General features: G+C 48.9%; 1 protein-coding gene and 1 long non-coding RNA gene across 2 annotated transcripts; one reads left to right on the top strand and one right to left on the bottom strand.

Annotated features, from left to right (window-relative positions):
• Nucleotides 1-3,536: 3,536 nt before the first annotated feature.
• Ahcy (adenosylhomocysteinase) lies at nucleotides 3,537-16,601 on the bottom strand. The gene is made up of 10 exons (XM_059261706.1): nucleotides 16,466-16,601; nucleotides 10,933-11,123; nucleotides 10,371-10,446; nucleotides 8,568-8,717; nucleotides 7,879-7,991; nucleotides 7,147-7,354; nucleotides 6,978-7,065; nucleotides 6,767-6,884; nucleotides 5,490-5,684; nucleotides 3,537-3,683 (listed from the first exon to the last, which is right to left on the bottom strand). The coding sequence occupies exons 1-10, from the start codon at nucleotides 16,491-16,493 to the stop codon at nucleotides 3,552-3,554; spliced, it is 1,299 nt and encodes a 432-aa protein (XP_059117689.1). The 5' UTR covers nucleotides 16,494-16,601; the 3' UTR covers nucleotides 3,537-3,551.
• On the top strand, nucleotides 16,315-19,623 carry LOC131909840 (uncharacterized). Its single transcript, XR_009378939.1, has 3 exons — nucleotides 16,315-16,396; nucleotides 18,218-18,333; nucleotides 19,090-19,623. It is a non-coding gene; the product is annotated as an uncharacterized LOC131909840 (long non-coding RNA).
• Nucleotides 19,624-24,507: the final 4,884 nt, after the last annotated feature.

Genomic DNA, 24,507 nt, shown 5'->3' on the forward strand with positions numbered 1-24,507 from the left:
CAGTTTGCAGAGCTGATCGATGAATTGATTGAAATTAGTTGGCTAAGCCTGGATTACATGACCACCCCTGGTTGCCTCAAACAGGTCTCCTAGGATAAGAATCTGGCTTCCTAGAACTTCAGACCTCCAAGGCATAGCTAAGCACTCACTACCTGCGGCCTCCTGAGTTCTCACTGGTATCAGTGGACCCTGAGACTTTTCCTGGGTTTTAGTCCATACTTCCTCCAGCCCACTAAGCTAAATGTTCCCGCTAAGACTTTGGAGTCTCCCCAACAGCCTGAGACATGGAGGCAGGAGGTACCCAGACCTGCAAGGTGACTTCAGATAAATTGCTACATCTCTGGGTACCATCTCTCCATATCTAAACACTGACTTCTACTTTAGCGGTGCTCTAAGGTACTTAAGGGTCTAGCAGCCTGTGATTTTGTAAGTGGACCTTCGCCTCCTGACACAAAGGCAAACACCACGCACTCAATCTTTAAACAGGGCTTTCTTCAGAGCCGACAACCTGAGGTGACACTGAGTTACTATCCCTAGGCTCTGCCTTCCATCTCATCATTAACCAGGAGATTGATTACACAGGAAGGGAGACACAGGCAGTCACTCCAGTGAGCCTTGCCCTCTGGTCAGGTGGCCAGTCCCCCCAGAGATCTGTGGTGTAGGGGCATCTCTCCTTCTCACCCCCACTCTATAGCAGAGAGGATCTGCCTTCCCTCTTTATTGTCTCTGTGTACATGGGAGGGTTGGCATACATCAAGGCCACTGAGTCTTGTGTTCCTCCCCCAGAGGCTGTCTGGACATCTAGGTGGAAGGTTAACTCACATTTGCAATGTGGGCAGATTTCTTCCTACAGAGTGGAGTACGAACGTGCTTTATAAAATACGCTAAGTATTGTCTAGATCTCAAAAAGTATTCTAAATGCCTTACCCTCTAAACGACTCCCTCCTCAACCATGGCCCTTAAAACTTGACAGAATTTGAGCTTCAAGACGATAATCTGAGGTATTTTTGTCACTATCCTGATAAGACTCATGTCTTCTCCTCAACCTCAGGTCACTGCCCCCACAACCCCCAAACCTCATCTTGTTTTTTCGGGTAGAGGAGACGCACAGTGAAGGCCAGGTTAGATACTGAGAGCCTTGGCTAATTCTTCCCTCATGACAAGGAGCCATGGAGAAAGCAGGAGACACATCATCCTTTATTGTGGGTACCTGGTCATTATCACACCTGTGATCGTTAGCACATCTGAGTACAGAGCTACATCTGAGACCAGATAGGAGAGTTTTGTTGTTTTTAGTGAAAAAGTTCCGAGAGCAAGAGGACATCTCTGTTGAAGAAAGGAAAAAGCCAGGGTAACAAAAGCCAGAACCCCTAGAGGACAGGTTAGTGCTGCATGGGACTCTCACCCAGGGGACAGGAGGTTAGGGCTGCATGGGACTCTCACCCAGGGGACAGGTTAGGGCTACATGGGACTCTCACCCAGGGGACAGGTTAGGACTACATGGGACTCTCACAGATCAAACACCCGGAAAGGCACTTGCCCTATCTTCGGTGAGACAGGTTCTTGCATAGCTCAGGCTGTTCTCAACTTCCCACATAGCCAAGGATGACCTTGAACTCCTGATCCTCCTCCTCCCACTCCCCTCGTGCAGGGACTACACCTATCCTCAGTCAGACCTTACTAGTCTCCTTTGTCATTTTATGGCAATCAGCTGAGAAGTGGGTCCTTGGCATTTGAACTTTTATAAATTATTCTCAGCAAAGTCATCAAATACTCACATAGTTTACACACCTTCAACTGCATGTACTGCAGGGAGAGAGAGTAATTATTTAAGGGCAACACCCTAACCTGGAATGAGCACTCTCAGTCCCTTATCCCCGTGACAGTGGACTGCTGAATGATCCAAGGGTTTTGTTTGAAATCTTTAAGACTTCGAAGAGCTAGGGATGGATGTGAGTGCTTTCCTGTGTAAGCCTGAGACCTGAGTTTGATCCCTGGATCCCACATGAAGACAGAAGGAGAACAACCCCAGAAAGTTGTCGTCTGACCTCTACATGCAAACCTGTACCCACATCACACTGGCAAGAAGATCAGAAATTGAGTCATCTTTGGCTATAGTTTGCTAGCCTGGGCCACTTGAGACCATGTCTCAAAAACAAAACAAAAAAACCTAAACCCTACTTTTCTCAAGTCCTTTTTTCAAGCACCACCTCTTCTCCAATGCCTTTCTCTTGCTGCCAGATGTGGAACCCAAAAGCTGAGCAGAGAAAGGAAGGGGCAGGGGATGGCAGAGTTATTCCCATCCCTGGACATCCCAGCCATCTGTGTTTAGCTCTCACACTTCCAGCATCTCCACCAGGCTCTCCCGTGGAGGACACTCAGACGTCATCCTGTGGGTGTGGGTTCTTTTTAATTGACTTGAAGGTCCAATGGGTTCAGTAAATGATCAAATAAGAGGGAGCTCAATTTCTCTATGTTTTTGTGTGACTCAAATTATGAGATCTCTGATTTTTTAGAAGACATTTCTGCAGGACTCCCTGAAGAGACAGAATTGCTCACGAACCCAATGTCCTCCTCTGGGCTCCATGAGCCCAGGTACATGAGCCCACACATACACCACACACACTTAAAGTTGTCACACATGCCGGGCGGTGGTGGCGCACGCCTTTAATCCCAGCACTGGGAGGCAGAGGCAGGCGGATCTCTGTGAGTTCGAAGCCAGCCTGGGCTACCAAGCGAGTTCCAGGAAAAGGCGCAAAGCTACACAGAGAAACCCTGTCTTGAAAAACCAAAAAGAAAAAAAAAAAAAAAGTTGTCATACATGGTAAGCAATATCTTACATATATAATAAAGGGTCGAAATTCCTTAGGCACCGGATATTTTATTTAATCCACCTTCCTTTGTTAACATTCTAAACACTATAGACCAAATGAATCTCTTTGTGACCCAGGCTTGTGACAGGAACCATCAATTACAAATAGTGACAGACCTTCGCCTATTGGTTGTTTCTGACCCTTTCAATCTCCAGCTGTCATTTGTCCTTTCTTAATCTATTCTCACCCCTGTGAAATAGGGACCATAGTACCAACCTCATTATCGAGATTGAAGAGACGGCCCAATGGAAAATAAGCCAAGCTCTGAGGAACCTTCCAGTTCCACTGGTTCCTTCCTGCCCTTTGGTAGAGCTCCTTCTCAGGTCCCGGGCCAAGAAACCAAGCACATGGATCTAAAGACCATGTGAGGGCTTGGATGGTAAAGTCCATGGGCTTGTGACCACCACTAGCCACAGCCTCAGGACTTCCAAGACTCTGGAGCTCATGTCCCTTGTGGGTGGCTCCCAGGTACCTTCATCTTGACCGGAGACTCTCAGTCCCCCTCACCACACCTGGAACAGTATGAAGGACACAACAAGGTCCAAAGACAGAGTGACCAGCCCCAGCGGGACAAACACTGGTGAAGCAACAGCAGAGTTGGTGACATTTGCTCTTGGGAAAGAGAGGTAGGGCCTGGCACAAGGATGGCAGCTGGAAGGTGAAGGGCAGTCCCGGCTCTCAGTAGCGGTAGTGATCAGGCTTGAAGGGGCCGTCAATGGGCATGCCCAGATACTGGGCCTGCTTCTCAGTCAGCCTGGTGAGCTTCACATTCAGCTTGCCCAGGTGGGCTTCGGCCACTGCCTCATCCAGCTGGAGAGGAACAGAAAAACTTGGAGTTAGTGTCATGCTCTAGTACACTCACCTGCATCTGGCTGGCAAGTGGTACTACTCTCATTGCATCTTGTTCCAGCCTTATGGCCAGCTTCAGTGTGCTGTCTTGGCTGCCCAGCTCCCCATGGGGGTGTAAAATTAACTAATTAAAAAAAAAAAGAACCCTCCCATCATAATTCTGGTGGCACCACCAATGATATCGCCTCACCTCCTCTAACTAAAGCGCTAACCAGAATGCTTCCTGAAATGAACTATGGCCTAGGACATATTACCAATAGAGGCACTCTCTCTTCCCAAAGTCCTACATCATAATGGCATGACACTCTGGCTACAGCCCAGCCCAGAGTGCGTCTACATTCCCAAGCAGTTTTATGTTCAATGTTCTTAGAGCTTCACAAACATCCCCAGGAGTAGGAAGGGAAGGATTATGCCTACGTTAGCAGACGAGGAACCTAAAGAAAGTGATTAACAGGTTCAAGCTAGATGCAAGTAAAGGCAAAATGGGCCTAACCTGGAATCCATATTAGTTAGAAGCAGAATGAAGGCCTCCTATGCCTGGCCAGTCTAGCTCAGGCTGCCTTTCTTCTCACAGCACTGTACCAGTGTGCCACATAAGGGGTGACCGCCTGGACAGCTGGAGCTGGAGTCCCAGTAACTCCCAAGAGCACACCAGCCTCTAAACCTTGGTATCCTCATTTGTAGGGCACATATAATAAATACCCACCATTTGAAGCTGTTACAAAGATCAGTGACATTCAGACTTTTTGTTCAAGAGGGTAAGTTAGTCAGTGGTGGCTACTATCATCATTAACTAAGGTACCTAATAACCCTTAGACCACATGCATCTTACAGACCAAGTACTAGGGATGCAGCTAAGGGGTATTTGTGTAGCATGTATAAGAACCTGGGCTCCATGTTCAATACCATAAAATGAACAAACAAAAGACCCAAGACAAGCATGAAGGCTCTTGCCTTTAATCCCAGTTCTCAGGAGGCAGAAGCAGGCAGACCTAGGAGTCAAGGCCAGCCTGGTCTACATACTGAGATCCAGGCCAATCAGGGATGTGAGATCCTGTCTCAAAAACAAACAGATGAACAAACAAACCAAATGGGGCCAATCCATTTTTTTAAAACTACAATATGTTGCCTATATTTTAAAATTATTTCATACCAAGCCAGGCAGTGGTGGCACACGCCTTTAATCCCAGCACTCGGGAGGCAGAGCCAGGCAGATCTCTGTGAGTTTGAGGCCAGCCTGGGCTACCAAGTGAGTCCCAGGAAAGGCGCAAAGCTACACAGAGAAACCCTGTCTCGAAAAACAAAAAAACAAAAAAACAAACAAACAAAAAAATTATTTCATACCAAGACCTCAGCATATGGCTTCTCTTCAGCACTCAGAAGGCTTGTCCTCTGGAGCTGTGTTCTGGGCTGGTGACAGCTGAGTGGCAGCCACCCCTTTACCTGGAGCATGTATTCTTCAACCCTTCACTTCCCACACAGCCTACTTTACCAACTACCCACCCAATCCTTGTAGACACTCGGAGGTCCTCGATTATTAAGGAAAGTACTCCTGCCTTCACTTTACAGCTGAGGAATGGAGACACAGCTTCAAACCTGGTGAGTCACACGCCAAAGCCCATGCCACTATGGGTGTGCTCCAGGGAGCACTATGGACTATGGAGCACAAGTGAGAGGGCAGACACTTAAGAAACTCTAGCAAGCCCACACAGGGAGCCCAGGAGCCAGCACATGAGCCTTAGCGTGCACTTAAAGTCAAGAACTTACCTTCTTAGGCAAGAAGTGAACCCCGACGGGGTATTTATCTGGGTGGGTCCACAGCTCAATCTGTGCCATCACCTGGTTTGTGAAGGAGTTGCTCATCACGAAGCTGGGATGGCCCATGGCACAACCCAGGTTGACCAGCCGGCCTTCAGCCAGCAGGATGATACGGCGCCCATTCTTCAGCCTGTAGCGGTCCACCTGCAAGTCCCCACGGCAACAGTAAGGGATGGTGGGCACTGCCCATCTCTGCCCACCCCCTACCCTGCACAAGATGGCCTAAAATACCCCCAAACAACCACCCTACAGAGCTAGCACACACAATTAAGAGTAGCCAATTACCACACCGGTCTGTTATGAGAACTTAATGAATTCAGACCTATAAAGCACTTAGCATACTGTAGGTACTCAGAGGGTAGCAGCTAGTACTGTCATTATTGCCATATACTCTGTACTGAATCCTTTACATACATGACTATCATTTTTTAAAATTTTATTTTATGTGCATTGGTATTTTGTCAGGGATATTGGGTGCCTTGGAACTGGAATTACAGACAGTTGTGAGCTGCCATGTGGGTGCTGGGAATTGAACCCGGGGCCTACATATAGTTGAATGCAGGGCTGGGGGGTGTGGCTCACTTGCTAACAGTGCTCTCCTAGGTTACATGAAGCACTGGACTTAATCTCCAGCTCTACAAGGCAAAAAAGAGCTTAACTTAAAAGCTCTTGATGTACAAAGCCAAAAAGTCTTCCAGGAGCATTACTGTTATAATCAGGTAAGAAATAAATAAACCAACAACAAATAAAAGCCAAATAAAGTTGCATATACCCCAAAGGAATTCATCTCTCAATGCCCTGCAGCCAAACTGTCCTCTCTCTAACTCACTAATGGCCTACTCTGCAGAGCTGTTCTAGACAGAAATGCCGCAGTGCCCCTTTCCTGACCTCCATCCTGACCTGCTGCCAGTTCAGCCCACGCACTTTAGCTGCCAGCATGCCTGCTGGGCTGTGAACACCCGCAGAGCCCTGTCTCTTCAGCCACTGCTGTATGCGATCTTTCTGAAACAGCTAGGTCACTATGCTCCACACACCTGCTGATACCGTCAGGGACTTCAGAGGCCTCAGCGTCAACTCTGATACCTCCAACCTAGCTCGGAATCCAGGCTTCTCCAACACACATCACTGTCTAGGTTACAACAGCTTCCATGGCGGGCACCTACAAGCCCACTCCTCCTCCTCAGCCCTTCACTGCCAGCCCTGCGGGGAATGCTGGGGCTTCTCACCTGGGGCTTGATGTTCACCTTCTCCACAGCATTCTCATTCAGCCACTTCACATCGATCTCCACATCGAAGTGTCCAATGTTACACACAACGGCATCATCCTTCATCTGTTCAAAGTGCCTGTGAGGGAACCCAACCCTGTGAGAGACCTGAGACCAAGAACAGCCCCAGGCCTGTGTACCTTTGCTCCCTAGGACTCCCACCTGTACCTACCGGCCAAGGATGATATCAACACAGCCTGTGGTGGTGACAAAGATGTTGCCCTCCTTACAGGCCTCGTCCATGGTGGTCACCTCATAGCCTGCACGGACACTGAACACGTGTTATCAAAGGTGGCCTCACCCCTCCTCTACCCCAGCAGCCAACCCTCAAACTGTCATACCCTCCATGGCAGCTTGCAGTGCATTGATGGGGTCAATCTCGGTGATGATGACACGGGCCCCAAAACCCCTCAGGGCCTGGGCACAGCCCTTGCCCACGTCACCATAGCCTGCTACCACCGCCACCTTGCCCGCAATCATCACATCTGTGGCCCGTTTGATGCCATCGATGAGGGACTCCCGGCAGCCATAGAGGTTGTCAAACTTGCTCTGAAAGGAGAGGGGGCGAGGGGACGATGGGGGCAGGCAAGACCCTGAGGCCGGGACGAGGGGGGCAGGCAAGACCCTGAGGCCGGGCATCCAAGCATCCCACAGGGCTGAGACTTGAGCCCACTGGGACTGTTAGCCCGGACTGACCCCTAAGACTCTTCTCCACTAGGCAAGGCCCCACCCACCATGTCCCTCCTCATCATCACCCTTAAGACTATCTCCCTGGCTATTCCCTGCTGGTCTAGAAGCCTTTCTAGGAATCAATGTCCAGGACAGGTTGCTGAGTCTAAGAACGTGCTTAACTTTAAAGCTCTTGATAACCAAAGCCACAATGCTCCTGAACAGCTATGATCCACTGCGCAGGCCTCCCTTCAATGCACTTACCACCCTCAGACTGCTGCCCCATGCCCCCTCAGGTAAGGGCTTCAGGCCCCAGGCCATACCCTTCCTGGACACCCTTCAGAGATCCACTCCTAAGCTCGCTGGGCACCAATGACTGGAGCTGACTCTACCCCAGGGCTCACCTTGGTGACAGAATCGTTGACATTGATGGCAGGCACCTTCAGTATCCCATTGGCCATCATCTTGTAGAGGTTGTGGACCCCAGTCGTGGTCTCCTCAGAGATGCCTCGGATGCCTGAACAAGAGGAAGAACATCAGAGAACACATCTCTACCCAAAGCCCTTTCACTCCCAGTCACTCCCATCTCTGTACCTGACTGTAAAGTCCACCGTCACCGAGGCCAGCAACAGGGGAGGTGTCACCGGGTGCCGTCCTGTACAGAGTCCTACAGGCCTAATGACTCAACCTCCAGTGTCCTCCACCCACCACTGTGCTAGCGCCCGACACCACTCTTTACCCAGTTACCCTGTCACAGCCCACAACACCTCAGGAGAAGGCTTCCTTCCTTTAGTCACGGCTGGTTTTTCCTACCTCAGGGCCTTTTGTATTCTCCATACTCCATCTTCCTCCTCCCTGTCACACAGAGCTGCTTCTCCTCAACCATTCCTAGCACTGCCCTACATCGGCCTTGGCTTATGAACTCAGCAGCTCTGGCCCCACCCCCAGTTACCCTGGCTTCACATCACAAGTCAGAAGGCAGACTCCATGCCTGCAGGAACCTCTTGTCCTCCAGTCCTATGGAGAATCGGCCAGGCCCATTCCTCATGTCTGTGAAGGAGCAGGCTCACTAGTACCCAGCACACCCGCTTACCTGACAGAAGCTGTGGGTATTTGGTGTGGATGAGGTTGGTCAGGTCACCACCATCGTCCAGGATCATGTTGAGGGGCCCATCTTTGAAGTACAGCGTCTGCTCGATGCACCACAGATACTCCTCATCTGTCTCGCCCTTCCAGGCATACACTGCAGGGTGAGTGCCACATGAGAAGCTGGCAGGGAGGTTCCAGAAAACCACACCAACAGAGCCAGTACGGTCTCCTTCCTCACGCCCACCCCTAGGTAAGTCCATCCTTATAAAACACAGCAGTGGGAAGCCCACAGCATGAAGCTAGACAGACCTAAGCTCAAACCCTGGCTCTGAACTTCCCAGCCATGTGACTTTGAGGAACTCCCTTTACCTCTTCTATAAATGGAACTTCAATAGCAGAAATCAAGTGACACAGAGGCCACACACAGCCCTAGACATAGGTGTCTAGGAATAATTATTCCCTTTTGCATCTCCTCCCTGGGCTCCATGGAGTAGGGTACTGGCCCACACAGAACAGGACTCCCACGTCCTACTCACTGGGCACCACCAGGTAGGATCACTGAAAGGTCTTGAGGGCCTGGCAGTCTCAGTGGTGGGTAATTTCAGGTGATGCCTGGGCAAAGTTCCCCTGTAGAAGCTACTAGAGATGGAGCATTCTCTGTGCCAGGTACTGTAAATGCTCCATGCCCATTCTCATGGGCAAACCCCATGAGGAGGCATTGCCATTACCACTCACAAAAACCCCAAGGGAGTCCAGGAAACGCAGCGCTCAGCACAGCTCTGTAAAGCAGCATCTGACACAAGAGTGTTGGCTGCTGGCTAGCTGGTGCTCCTCCCATCATGTGGAACTCCACAGGTGTGGGGTTCAAGAGACTCCTGTTTGCACAGGACACCGGCCAAGCAGTCGGCTGCCTCCGTCCCCACAACTGTAGAAGATAATGCTGTTGAACACAAGGCCTCTCCTGAAGGAGAGCCACCAAGCCTCACCAAGGTGGGGGCTGCTGACAGGCACTCAGCCCTGTGAGGCTATAGAGGAACACTTCCCGATGCCCCGTCTACCTACAGAACTGGGGGCCACCCACACACACACACACACACACACACATACACAAAAATGTATAAGTATGTCTATGTACCCTGTGCTTGCCTGGAGCCTGAGGAGGCCAGAAGTGGATATTGGATCTCCTAGGTCTAGAGTTACAGATGGTTATGAGCCATGTGAGTACTAGGAATCAAACCCGGGTCCTCTGGAAGAGCAGCCAGTGCTCTTAACTGCTGAACCATCTCTCCAGCTCCTGACAAAGATTCTTGTATATTCTATTTAATTACCACTGAATCTAACAAAGCCCTCCCTGGCACCCCCCCCCCCACCTCCACCTCTAACCCCCCTACCCCCCAACCCCGGCTGCAGTCCAGAAAGACATGTACCATTCTGCAGCAAAAGTCTTTCTCAAATTCCTAAACTACCATACCTCAGCCAGTGCACCTCTGAGACTCTTCTGCCTTACACCTCACTAGTTCTTTAGAAAACGATCCACAGAGTCCCTCTAAGGAACTTCCCTACCCTCTGCACCATGTGGCTCCCAATCTGAAGATCCTTTCCTTAGAGACCACATAGCTCAGCGGGTCAGGAAGTATTTCCCATGGGATCTGAGATGAGGTAGAGGACAAAGGCGCTCTCTGCTGTAAGTCAGAGGCTAAGGGCCTCTGTCTGCATATGGAAGCCTATTGCTACAGGAGTCAGTAAGGGAACACGAAAAAGCAAAGTGCTTTATCTGCTCTCACACAGCCCATATTGGGCCGCTCACCTGGAATGCCAGCCTTGGCAATGGCAGCTGCTGCATGGTCCTGAGTAGAGAAGATGTTGCAGCTGGACCAGCGCACCTAGAAGAGCCAGGAAAACGAGGCTGTTGGCCACTGGTGTGGCTATGAAGCACCCTGTTAGGAACGGGGAAAGGAAAGCCCTGAAGCCAAGAGTGAAAGGCTGAGGACTCCGGGCAAGTGAATGGCTAGAAGCCAGAGCAGTAAAAACACACCATCAGAGCTTAAAAATCATAGCACTCTACCTTTCTAGCAACTATGACTTTCTAGAAGGCACTTGACCCCTAAGAAGGCCAACGGGCATGCTTTTAGATGACTAAATGGAATATTGGGGTTTTCTTCTCATGCAGGAAGATGTACTGAGGAGTCAGCTATCCTCCCAACTGGAGGAAAAATACAACAGGTGGCCAGCAGTGGGACATAGAGAGGAAACCCACGTGACCAGAAGGGGCTCTGCCAGCTAGGTCTCCCTACCAGTACCGTCTTCTTCCATGGCTGAATCCAGAGAAGGCAAGGGACTCAAAGCAGTCACAGAGCTGTGGACCTTACCTCAGCACCCAGGGCCACGAGAGTCTCAATGAGGACAGCAGTCTCCACAGTCATGTGCAGGCAGCCGGCAATCCGAGCCCCCTTCAGTGGCTTGGACGCGGAGTACAGCTCCCGCATGCGCATCAAACCTGGCATCTCATTCTCAGCTATGTCCAGGGCCTTCCGTCCCCAGGCCGCCAGTCCAATGTCCGCTGCAGGAACAAGATGGCAAGTTACGTGAGCCACCTCCCATCAGCCATGAAGCACCATCACCGTGTAAGGACTGATCCAAGTGTGACCCTAGAGCCCTTGGGCTGAGCAATCTGTCACAGCAATCTGTCACTCACAACAAAGAGAAGTGCCCCTTGAGACTGTGAATCCCACTGTCGATCCTTCCCACTGACACCTACCAACCTCCACATCGCTCCCCGGGAAAAATCCAAATCCAGCAGGTGCAAGAGGATGGGCCTGGGGTTCATGGTGGATTTTGTTTGTTTCTGAATCATTTCGTATGTATGCACATATATAGAGGCCAGAGGCCAATGTCAGTGTCTTTCCCATTTCTGTCTCGTTTTTTGAGACAGGATCTCGTTGCACCTGAAGCTCACTGACTTGGCTAGGTAGGCCTCTTGCCTCTGCCTCTTCGCACTGACGTTATAAGTGCTTGCAGTTTACATGGGTCCTCAGGCTTACGAAGACAGGCACGCTTGCCAGCTGAGCCATCTCCCCGGCGTTACCTTTGGGGAGCTCAGATCTCACCCACTCTAGGAAATGAGGGGTGACGGAGAAAAGGAGGCTGCTACAGAAGTTTTAATAATTTAGCAAATAGTTAAACAGGCCGGGAGTGGTGGAACATGCCTAAATTCCAGATGGAGGCAGGAGGAAGGTCGTCCTTGACTACATAGCAAGTTCAAGGCCACATGGAGCCCTATCTCAAATACTACTACTACTACTAATAAGACTTTATTAATATTCTGCTTCCTACATTGCAATCAAATAATTTCTAAGGAGCAGTGGGTATGTGTCCAAGGCCCTGAGTTCAACTTCCAGCACCAGACAAACAGTTCCCAAGGTCACTCCACCCTACAGAGGGTTCACTTGGCTATACACACAGCTCCTACACACACACACACACACACACACACACACACACACACACACACTACCCTAGGCTATCAATGATAGTTCCTTCAGAAATCTGAATTTCAAGCAACTACCTCTAGTCATGTCTTCTCCCTATACATTCCCAACTCCAAGAGGGAGCAGCTCAGACTCTCTAAACCTTTGATTTTATCAGTTTCCAGGGTCCTTACCAACCCCCCCTCATAATCTCCTCTTCTTTCCTCCAAGTTAGGATCCCACTGTCTACCCCCTGCCCTCTTAGCCTCTGAGACCTCCCTTGGCAAAGCTCACGCCTGAACCTAGGGTTGGTGGCTTCAGGCCTGTAATCCCAGCACTAGGGAAGCTGAGGAAGTGCCATGATTTTGAAGCCATCCTGAGCTTCGCAGAGACCTAGTCAGCACAGTCAAAGTTTCCACCTGGTTGGAGCCAGCTCTCCGCTCTACCTAAGGCCCTGAACCAGCAGGAGAATCACAGGCCCGGGACGACAGACTTGCTTACTATGAACATAACACTCAAGGGATGCCTGGCACATCCCAGCAATCCTAAGTTTCTAGTAAGTTTATCCTTACCCTTCTCCTCTCCCCAGGCATCTTTCCCCATCAACAGATAATGTTACTTCACAATTCACAAGGACATAGTCATTCACTTTCCTTCCACGGAGTCCATCCTCATTTGTGCTTAGACTAGGCATTCTTGTTTGTCAAAAAGGATAAGCTGTCCCTGGTCCCCAATTTTCTCACACCTCAGATCTCACCATTCCATTCCTGGTACCACTGGGGTGACTAACTATGGTTAGGTTTCTCACAGGAGCAGGGACCCCACTAATGACTGCTCTGCCTTGGCATCCAATTCTCTCTTCTCCCTCCTTCCTTCCTGGCTGCTCTTCACCTGACATACTCTAGGAGCCCTGGGAACCCATCTCCGCCCCTCTCCAACTCCTGCCAAATACGTCCTACTCAGATGATTCTGAATGTCTTCCCTGTGGTGATGACTCCCACGCATTTACCTCCAGTGCAAACTTCTCCCAGGAATTCGAGACTCACATAATCCAGCTGCTGACTCAGCACCTCTAGACTGCTGTCCAATTATTATCCATCAAGAAAGAGCCCTCAAGACTCCTTGGCCACACACCCTCAATCCTCCCATTTCAGGAAATGAAATCACCATTCAATCAACCATTCTGGCCCCGAATCTGTAAGATTTCCTGTTTCCATATTTGCTTCTGTCAGCCTATTTGGTTGGTTGGTTAGTTCTGGTTTTAGGGTTTTTTGTTTGTTTGTTTTGTGTTTGCTGTTGTTGGGTTACTGTTTTGTTTTATTTCTTGAGACTGAGTCTATTATGTAGCACCGGCTGTCCTGAAACTATGTAGAACAGCCTGGCCTCAAACTCACAGATAGCTAACTGCCTGCCCCTGCCTCCCAAGTGCTGGGGTTAAAGGTGTGGGCCACTATGCCCCACCACCTTCGGCATGCGTTTGACTGAACATCTCAGCCTGTGTAAAGCACCACTTCTCAGCTGGACCTACAAAGCAGCTTCATGGTCCCCACATACCATGGTTCCCACATACCAAGCTCCTCATTACAGCCCAGTGGGAAACCTTTAAAACTTTAAAATCCTAATCCTTCCCTGGCTTCAGGCCCCTCCCTAGTCTACCAGCTGCTTCTGTCTCCACCTTGTCCCCCTCACCAGCTGCTCAGCCACACGGACCTCTCCCATCATAGGGCTTTAACACGAGCAGTTACCCTGGATGGCTCATACCAAGTGCCAGATCAAGTACCTGGCTCAGTATATGCTCAAAAACACCTGAAAATGGGGGGCTGGAGAGATGGCTTAACGGTTAAGACCACTGACGTCCTTCCAGAGTACTGGGGTTCAGTTCCTAACAGCTCATGGAGAGTCACAACTGCCTATAACTCCAGCCCCAGGGGATCCAGCGCTTTCCTCTGGCCTCTGTAGGCACCACACACACATGGTCATACACATGCATGCAGGCAAAACACCCATACACACACATATAATAAAAATGAGAAAGAAAAAACAAAACAAAACTGAAAACGGGCCAGGCTGACTCAGAGGCATTAAAAATCAGGATGGCCGGGTGGCAGTGGTGCACACCTTTAATCCCAGCACTCGGGAGGCAGAGCCAGGCGGGATCTCTGAGTTCGAGGCCAGTCTGGTCTACAGAGTGAGCTCCAGGACAGGCACCAAAACTACAGAGAAAGCCTGTCTCGAACCCCCCCCCCCCAAAAAAAAAGAAGAATCAAGACTTTACTTGCAGTGAGGTAGGTCATCTACAGAGTTTCAAAAGAGGTATCATTCTATGACCAGACTTGTCTTTTGAAAGATCCTACTGGCCAACTCTAAGACATAAACCTCTAAGCACAGTGCTGTGGAGGATGATGGGAGTTCAATGAGTTCAGTGCTAGCTGAGGCCCCAAATACAAGCAAACAAAATGGCAGCATGAGGACCAGAGACTTGTGAGGAGAGATGAGACTGGGGCTGGCAGCCATGGAGAGTGAAAAGTGACCGACCTCAAAACACAAAGAGACTGTGCTACACTACATAGGCCTCTCTGTCTCAACTGTACCTGGGCCACTTTTCTATCTCCAGTGACCAGCAAGGCTTGGCACAGAGGAGGAGATCAGAAAATGTTTATTGACCACATCATAATGAGCAAAGATTCATAAAAGGTAGGCATAGGGCAAGGATGGCAAAAGGGAGGGAGGGTGGGTGGAGGGAGGGTGGAGGGGAAGGGAGGGAGGGAGGGAGAACCTAGTCTAACTTCCAGCATTTACAGTCTCCAGTCAGAGGCAGGGTTGATGTCGAGACTGCTCTCAAGGCCTTCCTGGAGAGGACAATGGGTTTGGGGCTTTCCTGCTTAAATCCCACCCTGTCTACTATCACCTGTGCCTCTAGCTAAAAAAGATTCTTTCAATGCTCCTGTGGCAGCTGTGCCAGTCCCAGAGTTCTCCTGGGACTTCCACTCCAAAGGGACAGGAGGAGCTAGTGTACCAAGAGAACCAGAGTTACAGAAGTCACAGGAACACCTGTCAAAAAGAGCAAGCCAAAAGGACCTATCCACACAACCTATGGTCCCCCAACCCCTCCACAGTATGACAAGCCTCCATTCTAGCTGTTCCACCAAGACAACACTGACTTAAACCTCAGTTTCAGCATCTAACCAATGGAGACAATAATCTACTGGCAGCTGATGAACTATTTTAATAAGAATTGTCCAAGTCACGTCGTCAGGTTACTTCTCTGTATATATATATATATATATATATATATATATATATATATATATATATATATGTATGGATAGCATCCATCTCATGCTGGTGACCCTCTCCAATTTAATGGCATCTTGAAATTATCTTAAAGGCTAGCCAGCCTGAATTGCTTTTTTTTTTTTTTTTTTTTTTTTTGGTTAGTTTGTAGTTTTGTTGATATGCTCTCCCTATTTTGTAGAAGTTGACTTGGAATTCACTGTATGCCCAAGCTGACCTCTGATCGATCCTCAGCCTCAGAAGTGAGTGTTGGGATAACAAGCTTGTGTCACTAAGCCCAGCCCGAATTGGATTGTGCTGAAATTTCATTAGGGTTGTTCCACGTGTGTTCCCTTGCATACAGACAGCAGTGAAAGAGATGAGCCCAGGAGTCATGACGTATTGGGTGCAAATTCTAGCCAACCACTTCCCAGTTGCAAGATTCTGGGAAAATAACTTCTATACCTCTGGGTTTTCATCGTAAAAGGGGAACTGTTCCTTCCCTAGGGAGCTACGATAATAAAACGGATTAGTCTAGAATAATGCTACAAGGCAGCGCCTATCCCACTGCAAATGCTCAACCGAACATTTGTTTACTCGGTCAGCTTTCCGTCGCCGGGACGAAATGATGGGGAATTTTTAACTATTCTAAATCTTCTTCTGGTCATGCACCAGATTAATCCCACAGACTGAGCTGGCCCCAAGTCCCCGGTGCACCGGGACTCGCCTTCCAGGCCTCTCCTCACTAGCACCTGGAGCACCAGTGCGCTCTCCGGCCCCGCTCAAGGCCCAGAAGGTGGTGGACCCTTGTTGGGGGCCACACAGGCCGCCAGACACCAGAGCCAGAGCCGCTAGGTCCACTTCCCAAGGGCCAGTCTCTCCGCGAGAAGCACGCTGCCGAACCAAGGATCGTAAACCCGCGCCGCCGCTCAGGGCGCCTGCCCCGGGGCACGCCGGGACTTGTAGTTCGTGGCTGCTTCCCACTCCTAGCTCTCTGCGGCGCGCGGACTCCAACCCCCAGGCACCCGCGAGGCCAGGCCAGCGATTTTAGGGGTCCCGGGCGCCCCGAGGCCGCTGCCTAGACCAGACTCAGGTTGGTACGGACAACAAGCCCAGGGCGGGGAGCCGAGTCGCTGCGGAGGACTGCACCCCTGGGACTCACCGACTTTGTAGGGCAGTTTATCAGACATGCTGGCGGCGCTTCCGCTAGGACTGATGAACTCAATGAACGGGGCCGTACGGCGCGGGGCAGGGATCTACGCCTGGCGCCGGCGTCTTTAAATATCCCCTTATTTGAATATTCATGAGTCCTGCTGGGGCTGGGACTTGGGGGCGGAGTCTAACTCGAGGTGCTAGAGCTGAGCGGCAACGGGCTTGGACTTTGATCCCAACCACAAAAAATAATACATTTTATGTTCTGTGGCCTTTGGACTCCTGGCACCCGGCAGGAAGGGAGCGTGGAGAGAGGCGGTTCTTCTCCCATCGTTCAGCCAGTGAACCAGAGGTCAAAACAATGCAGAACTTTCAGGCCGATTTACTTCCCTGAGCCTTAATTTCTTCTGGTATGCAAGACTATCTACCGCACAGGATACAAGTAAAGAGCTGGGCCTAGTGGTACATGCCTGTAATCCCAACACTCGGGAGACAGAGCCAGGAGGATTGCCACAAGTTCGAGGCCAGTCTGGTCTACAGCTAGTTAGTTCCAGGCTAGCCTGGGCTACAAGAGTGCGGCCGTGTCTCAAAAAGAAAGGAAAATTACAAGTTGCAATGCGACACTCTCTCTCCCTCCCTCCCTCCCTTGCCCGCCCCCACCCCTCCTCAACAAGTCTCCATTTCACTATCATGTCTTCTTATTGCTTTTGTTTGGTGACCCACAAGCCGCCCACGTGGAAATGAGTGTGGAGCTATCCATAGGAGCATACAGTGGCTCAGCAGCCATAACTGCCGATAGCTTTCATGTAGGAGCCAGGCCCCGTGTTGTGTGCAAACACCATCTCTGGGGAGCTCAGCTGGCCCCCTTGTAAAAGGATTATCCCAGCTGGACTTGTTTACTGTTTACATCTCATGGAGTGGAGAGAAGGCTCACAAACCCTCTCCTGAGTATCCAGCTGCACCCTACTACCTGCTATATGCAACTAACTCTGCCTTAATTGAACATGGCCTCAGGAAGAGGTTAGAGTTTATAGCCAGGGAAGGGGGAACCAGCTACCTGGCTACTGGAGAAGCCCTCAATCCTGCTGGATAGAGGCTTCCAGATGTGGCTTTTGGGGGGCAACTTGTAAGGAACCCCTCACCTATGTATGCTTTGTCAGGAAGTTCTGTAAACTCATTGGTTCCCCCAGAGTGATCTTTGGCAGAATCACGACTCAGTTTATGTGGGAGGCAGAGCAGAGTTTGCCTATGTCTCCTCCTGGGAAGGAATTTTAGCAATATCTCATGAGCCCCTCCCCCGTCTGTGACGGAATGTTGCTGGGGATCCAGTTCGTGCAGGTCCTGTGCAGATAACTGCAGTTGCTCTGAATTCATGATTGCAATGCCATGGCATCCCTAGAAGATACCCTGCCAGAACCCTCCGCCCCTTCATCCAGTCCTTGCATTCTTTGAGAGCTGAGTGCTCAACAGTCACTTCCTCTCAGCACCTTGACCAGCCCTGAGTGTCTGCATTAACTGTCACTTACTGCAAAGAGAGGCTTCTCCGACCAGAACTGAGGGCTGTTCCACTCTGTGGGTGTAAACAAATATTTAGGAGATGACATATTCATTTAGCAAAGCAGCAGTAGTAGGCTCCTCCTGAGGACCTCTGATTTCCCCAACTATGGTTCTTTGACCAGGCTCATAGTAACAAGTATGAACTCCCTCTTGTCTCTCTCTCTCCATCTCTCTGTCTGTCTGTCTGTCTGTCTTTCTATCTCAGCCTGCAGATCAGGATGTAGCTCTCAGGTACTGCTCCAGTGCCATGAGTACCACCATGCTCCTGAAGTGTTCCAGCCATGCCCCCACCATGATGATAATGGACTGACCCTCTGAACTGTAAGCCAGCCCTCAATTAAGTTCTTTCTTTTATAAGAGTTGCTGTGGTTATGTCTCTTCACAGCGATAGAACAGTGACTAAGACACTGTCTAATTCTGGGGGGCAAACAACAACAGTGGTAATAACCTGTATTATTTTAGGGGTCTCTGGAGCCTTCATGGTCAATAATTCACAGGATAGCCAGCCATGCCTGGCTATCCTGGTTAGGTTTTTATTTCATTCATTCATTCATTTATTTTTGTCAACTTGACACAAGCTAGAGTCATCTGGGAAGAGGGACCTCAATTGATTAAATGCCTCCATCCATATTGCCTGTAGGCAGGCCTGTGGAGAATTCTCTTTGTTAATGATTGATGGAAGGACCAGCCCATTTTGGGTGGTGCTACCCTGAGTAGTTGTTCCTGAGGTATATAAGAAAGCAGGCTGAGCAAGCCATGGAGAGCAAGCCTGTAAGCAGCAGTTACCCATGGCTTCTGTATCAGTTTCTGCTTCCAGGTTCCCGCCTTGACTTCCTGTCCTGACTTCCTCAGTGATGCACTGTTACCCGGAAGCGTAAGCTGAAATAGACTCTTCCCTCAAGTTGCTTTTGGTCGTGGTGTTTACCCAAGCAGCAGAAAGCAAACTAGGACACAGAAGTATTCCTTCTGGTTTCTAAAAGAGACTATATAGAATGCCTATTAACTCTTCTAAAAGCTTCTATTTGTATTTGTAACATGTGTGTGCCTGTGTGAGTTTTGTGCACCACCTGTGTGCAGGTCCCCTTGGAGGCCGAAAGGAATCAGATTGGAATCAGATCGCCTGAAACTGGAATTACAGGGAGTTGTGATCCACCTGATGTGGATCAACCCACAGAGTGGAACAGCCCTCAGTTCTGGTCGGAGAAGCCTCTCTTTGCAGTAAGTGACAGTTAATGCAGACACTCAGGGCTGGTCAAGGTGCTGAGAGGAAGTGACTTGAGCACTCAGCTCTCAGTTCAAGAATGCAAAAGCCGTACTCACTCATAACCCCTGAGCCTTCTCTCCAGTGTCTATTAACTCTCTAATCTTTTTGTTTTGTTTGTTTGTGTTTTGTGTGTGGGTTGTTTTTTGTTTTGTTTTGTGTTTTTGTTTTTGTTTTTTTGGCTTCTCTGTATAACAGCCCTGGCTATCCTGAAACTCACTGTGCAGACTAGGCTGGCCTTGTGCTCACAGAGATCTGACTACCTATGCCTCCTGAGTGCTGAGACTAAAGACTTGCGCCACCCAGAAACTCTCTAATCCTTAGTATTTCCCAGTGAAACTATTTAGGCTTGGACCTTTCTTTCTTGAGAGTGTTAAATATAAAATCAGTGGGTTTTTTTTTTTGTTTTTTTGGTTTTTTTTGTTTTGTTTTTTTGGTTTTTCGAGACAGGGTTTTTCTGTGTAGCTTTGCGCCTTTCCTGGAACTCACTTGGTAGCCCAGGCTGGCCTCGAACTCACAGAGATCCGCCTGGCTCTGCCTCCTGAGTGCTGGGATTAAAGGCGTGCGCCACCACCGCCCGGCCCAGTTTTATTTTTTATAGTTTATTTATTTATATATTTCTGTGTATGCAGGTCACCACAGCTTTCATGTGGGGGTCAGAGGACAACTTGTGGGACTCAGTTCTCACCTTTCATTTCTGTGGGTCCCGGGGATCAAACTCACAGCATCAGGCTTGGTATCCAGTACCTTTGCCCACTAAGAAGCCATCTTGCTAGCCTTTGATCTGAGTCTTTTTTTTTTTTTTACTAGACAGAGTTTCTTTGGCTGTCCTGGAATTCACTTTGTAGACCAGGCTGGCCTTGAACTCGGAAATCTGCCTGCCTCTGCCTCCCAAGTACTGGGATTAAAGGTGTGCATCACCAATGCGCGACTCTTATTTTATTTTTTATAACATTTAAACATCTTTATAACATTTACACTTTTTACTATTATTATTATGGTTGTATGTGTATATAATGTATGCATGTGGGTACACAAGCCTTAGCATGCATGTGGGTCAGAGCACAACTTCATGGAGTTGGTTCCGAATTTGTTTTCCAGAACCCAAGTTAAAAAAATAAATAAAAATTGACCTGAAAGCCTCCCTCCTGAGAACTAAATTTCATGGTACCTGAAGGCACCATGGAAGCTTTCTAAGGAGGGTCTACCCAGCTGTGACTCTTTTGAACCAGAACAATGACCAGCATGGCACAATATCCCTAAGGTGCAGCAGCGGCACAAACACCTTGGCAGTAACTACCAGCTCTCAAGTTAGACTGATAGCCTACTCAACCAGAGGGAAATCATGCCGGGTTCTAGAGACCTAACCAACTACCCCGGCTAGGGAAGCCATGGATCGTGGAGAACCTACAACCACTATCTTCCTAAATTATCATAATCCCTAACTACATTCTAAATATGTATCCTATACCCACAGATCAGTGCAGTTCTCCTGCCTCGTTGAAGGATCTTTACAAAAGACAGAGACCACTACAGAACACCACACTGATCAAAAGGCAGAAATGTAGAGCCCGGTCCCAACTGTACATCAGCAACACAACCCCTGCACCTAAGGCTCGGCTCGGGCATCATGGAAGAGGGGCAGAAAGATTTTTTTTTTTTTTTCCGGAGCTGAGGAACGAACCCAGGGCCTTGTGCTTGCTAGGCAAGCACTCTACCACTGAGCTAAATCTCCAACCCCAGAAAGATTTTTAAAAAAATTAATTTATTTTGTATACAGTGTTATGTCTGCACACCAGAAGAGGGCATCAGATCTCATTACAGATGGTTATGAGCTACTATGTAGTTGCTGGGAATTGAACTCAGGACCTCTGGAAGAGCAGCCAGCACTCTTAACCTCTGAGCCATCTCTCCAGTCTGGAAAGAAAGATTTTAAGAGCCAGAGAAACAAGAAGCTTGGTGTGAAATTGTGTGTCCTAGACATGTCAGAGGAGCTACACCCATGGAGTTTCACCAATATGGCTGTCTAAACGTATCCTGAAGGACAAAGGTACCAATAGGCATGCTAACGTGGAAGAGGGAAAGCTCACTCAGTCCTCAACCCTAGACAAAGAGCTACAAGCAACTAGGAATGCCCAGACTAGACTAGTCTTCCCCAGGAAAGAACACACCAATTGCTGCTTATCCAATATCAATCAGCCCTGAAAACATATATATACAAGTGACATTATATGGACTAGGCAGGTTGTATTTATGTATTTAGAAATATGTATGTATGTATACACACACACACACACACACACACACACACACACACACACACACGAGTGCACATAATAATAAATTCTCTGAGGCTTCTTTTTGACCTGTGAACTATTTAGACGTGTGCTGTGGGATGTTCTGTATGGCAAATGTGTTGCTCTGTTTGGTTAGTAAATAAAACACTGATTGGCCAGTAGTCGGGCAGGAGGAAGTATAGGCAGGACAAGGAGGAGAATAATTCTGGGAAGTGGAAGGCTGAGTGAGGGAGACACTGCCAGCCGCCACCATGACAAGCAGCATGTGAAGATGCCGGTAAACCATGTGGCAAGGTATAGATTTATAGAAATAGGTTAATTTAAGATATAAGAACAGTTAGCAAGAAGCCTGCCATGGCCATACAGTTTGTAAGCAATATAAGTCTCTGTGTTTACTTGGTTGGGTCTGAGCGGCTGTGGGACTGGCTGGTGACAGAGATTTGTCCTGACTGTGGGCCAGGCAGGAAAACTCTAGCTACAGACATGTGCTGTTTAGTTTTGAAAGGTTCAGACATTTTCCCATTATTGTTTTGTCATACATTTCTAGTTTGATTCCATTGTTTAGAGACTGTATACAATTTGTTGAGATTTGAGTTTCTATTGCTGTGAAGAGACACCATGACCACAGCAACTCTTATAAAGGACAATATTTAATTGTGGTGGCAGCTTACAGTTCAGAGGTTCAGTCCATTATCGTCATGGCGGGACATAGCAGCATACAGGCCGACATGGTGCTGGAGAAGTAGCTCAGAGTCCTACATCTTGCAGGCAACAGGAAGGCCACTCTGTGTCACACTGAGCGAAGCTTGAGCAGAGGAAACCTCAAAGCCCACCCCACAGTGACACACTTCCTCCAACAAGGCCACACCTCCTAATAGTGCCACTCCCTTTGGGGGCCATTTTCTTTCTAACCACCGCAGTGTCAATTTTTACCTTGAAAACTCTAAAGCCACTCGGGAGATGGGCCTCTGGGCACGCCTGTGAAGGATTGTCTTGGTTACGTTGGTTGAAATCAATTTGGGAAGACCCATTTTGGTTGGACCATTCCCTGGGCAGGAGACCCAGGAGCTGTATAAAATGAAGAAAGAGAGCTGGATATTAGAATGCATCTGTTGCTCTCTTCTCGCTGTGGAGGTGATGTGGCCTGCTTATACAAGCTGCCTTCACTTCCCCTCAATGATGGACTCTACCATAAACTGTGAGCAAAAAGGAACCCTTAAGGTTTCTTTGGTAAAGATTTCTTCTATCACAGCCGGGCGGTGGTGGCACACGCCTTTAATCCCAGCACTCGGGAGGCAGAGATAGGTGGATCTCTGTGAGTTTGAGGCCAGCCTGGTGTACAGAGTGAGTTCCAGGAAAGGCATAAAAATACACAGAAAAACCCTGTATCGGGGGAAAAAAAAAAAGATTTCTTCTATCACAATGGAAAACAAAGGACGACAACCCAGGATGAGGTCAGTCTTGGTGCATGGTTTTCAAGCATCTGAAACAAAGGTGTGTTCTGCTGTTTAGTGAATCTGCTAGACGTCCATTACATGCTGCGGGCTAATGGTGATGCAGAATTCTGTAATCTTGCTGATTTTCTGCTTCTTCATTCTTCCAAAAGATGAAAGGGCTATTGAAGTCTGTCCTTTCCAATCCATCAGCCTTTGCTTCATGTATTTTACAGGTCTGACATTTTGCACACACGTGTTTAGGACCATTGTGGTGTCTTAGGGGGGATTGGCTCTTCTATCCTTTCATAATGGAAAGGAAACAAGGAGAGACATATCAGGGGGCAGGCTGCATCACGTCCACAGTGAGAGGAGAACTCTCTTACTAGTGCCAGATGGGGGTGGAAGGCCTGATGCTACCCTGCACGTGGTTTGAAGAAAGGTTATATTTGGGTTTCTTTTTAAGTTTACTTAGATGTGTGTGTGTTTTTAAATGTGACTGTACACTGTTGGTAAGCCCCCCAAGACATAGAATTTAGAAACTTCCATAAACTACACTCTGGTAACTGCTGATAACAGACTCACATACCCTTTGACCAAACTGCTCCACTTCTAGGAATTTAGCCTAAAGATGCACACACACGTGAGTGATGATGTTGAAAGTCAAAGTCCGAAAAAGCTGCACATGCCCTTCAGTAGAAGATTTGTTAAGTAATGGTACAACCCCCAGAGAGGAATAGTGAGGCAGCTATGTTTTTATGCATACGCACGTGTGTGTGTGTGTGTGTGTGTGTGTGTGTGTGTGTGTGTGTGACACAGCATTCATGTGGAGGTCAAAAGACAATTTGTGGCAGTGAGTCTCTCCTTCCACCGTGTGGGTCCTGGGGACTGATCTCAGGCCGTTAGGCTTGGTGGCAAGCGCTGTTCCCCACTGGGCCACCTTACAGAGACTGCCAGTTTTTAATGGGCGATGTTTACTAAGATCAAACAAATTTCAAGGTGTGTTACATAAAGAATTAGGAAAAAATGATGTCTAGGACAATCGGCCTATAATGCTGTTATTTGTGTAAAAGAAGAGGGAACACCTGGGCCTGGTGGCACACACCTGTAACCCCAACGCTTGAGAGGTGGAGACAGGAGGATCAGAAGTTCAAGGTCATCCTTAGGTATATAACAACTTTGAGGCCAGCCTGGGCTACATGAGATTCTATCTCAGTGTGAGGAGGGGGGAGGAGAAACAGACAGACTGGGATTTACCTGTGTACACCCATGTACCAGGCTGGATACAAGGGACTGCTAACAATGACAGGGAGGCAGGACACAAGCTCCAGTGACAAGTGGCTGTCGGGTCTCCTTCCTCTCTAAGTCCAAGCTCCCATAATGCCTCTGGCAGGCTGCTGGGCTCCTGACCCTTGGGCAGAGACAAGCTGCCCCTTCCACTTGCCCTTTGTACGTCCCTTTCAGATATTGAGGTCCCTGTGCCAGGGGTGGAGAGAGCAGGATC

Source organism: Peromyscus eremicus, chromosome 4 (genome assembly GCF_949786415.1).
Source record: "Peromyscus eremicus chromosome 4, PerEre_H2_v1, whole genome shotgun sequence".
Classification (NCBI taxonomy): domain Eukaryota; kingdom Metazoa; phylum Chordata; class Mammalia; order Rodentia; family Cricetidae; genus Peromyscus; species Peromyscus eremicus.

Coding starts and splice junctions, on each gene's coding strand:
- Ahcy (XM_059261706.1), bottom strand. CDS start 16,493: ATGTCTGATAAACTGCCCTACAAAGTCG. Junction 11,124..16,465: donor TAAACTGCCCTACAAAGTCG/GTGAGTCCCAGG, acceptor TTGTTCCTGCAG/CGGACATTGGACTGGCGGCC. Junction 7,066..7,146: donor ACTGCAAGCTGCCATGGAGG/GTATGACAGTTT, acceptor GTGTCCGTGCAG/GCTATGAGGTGACCACCATG.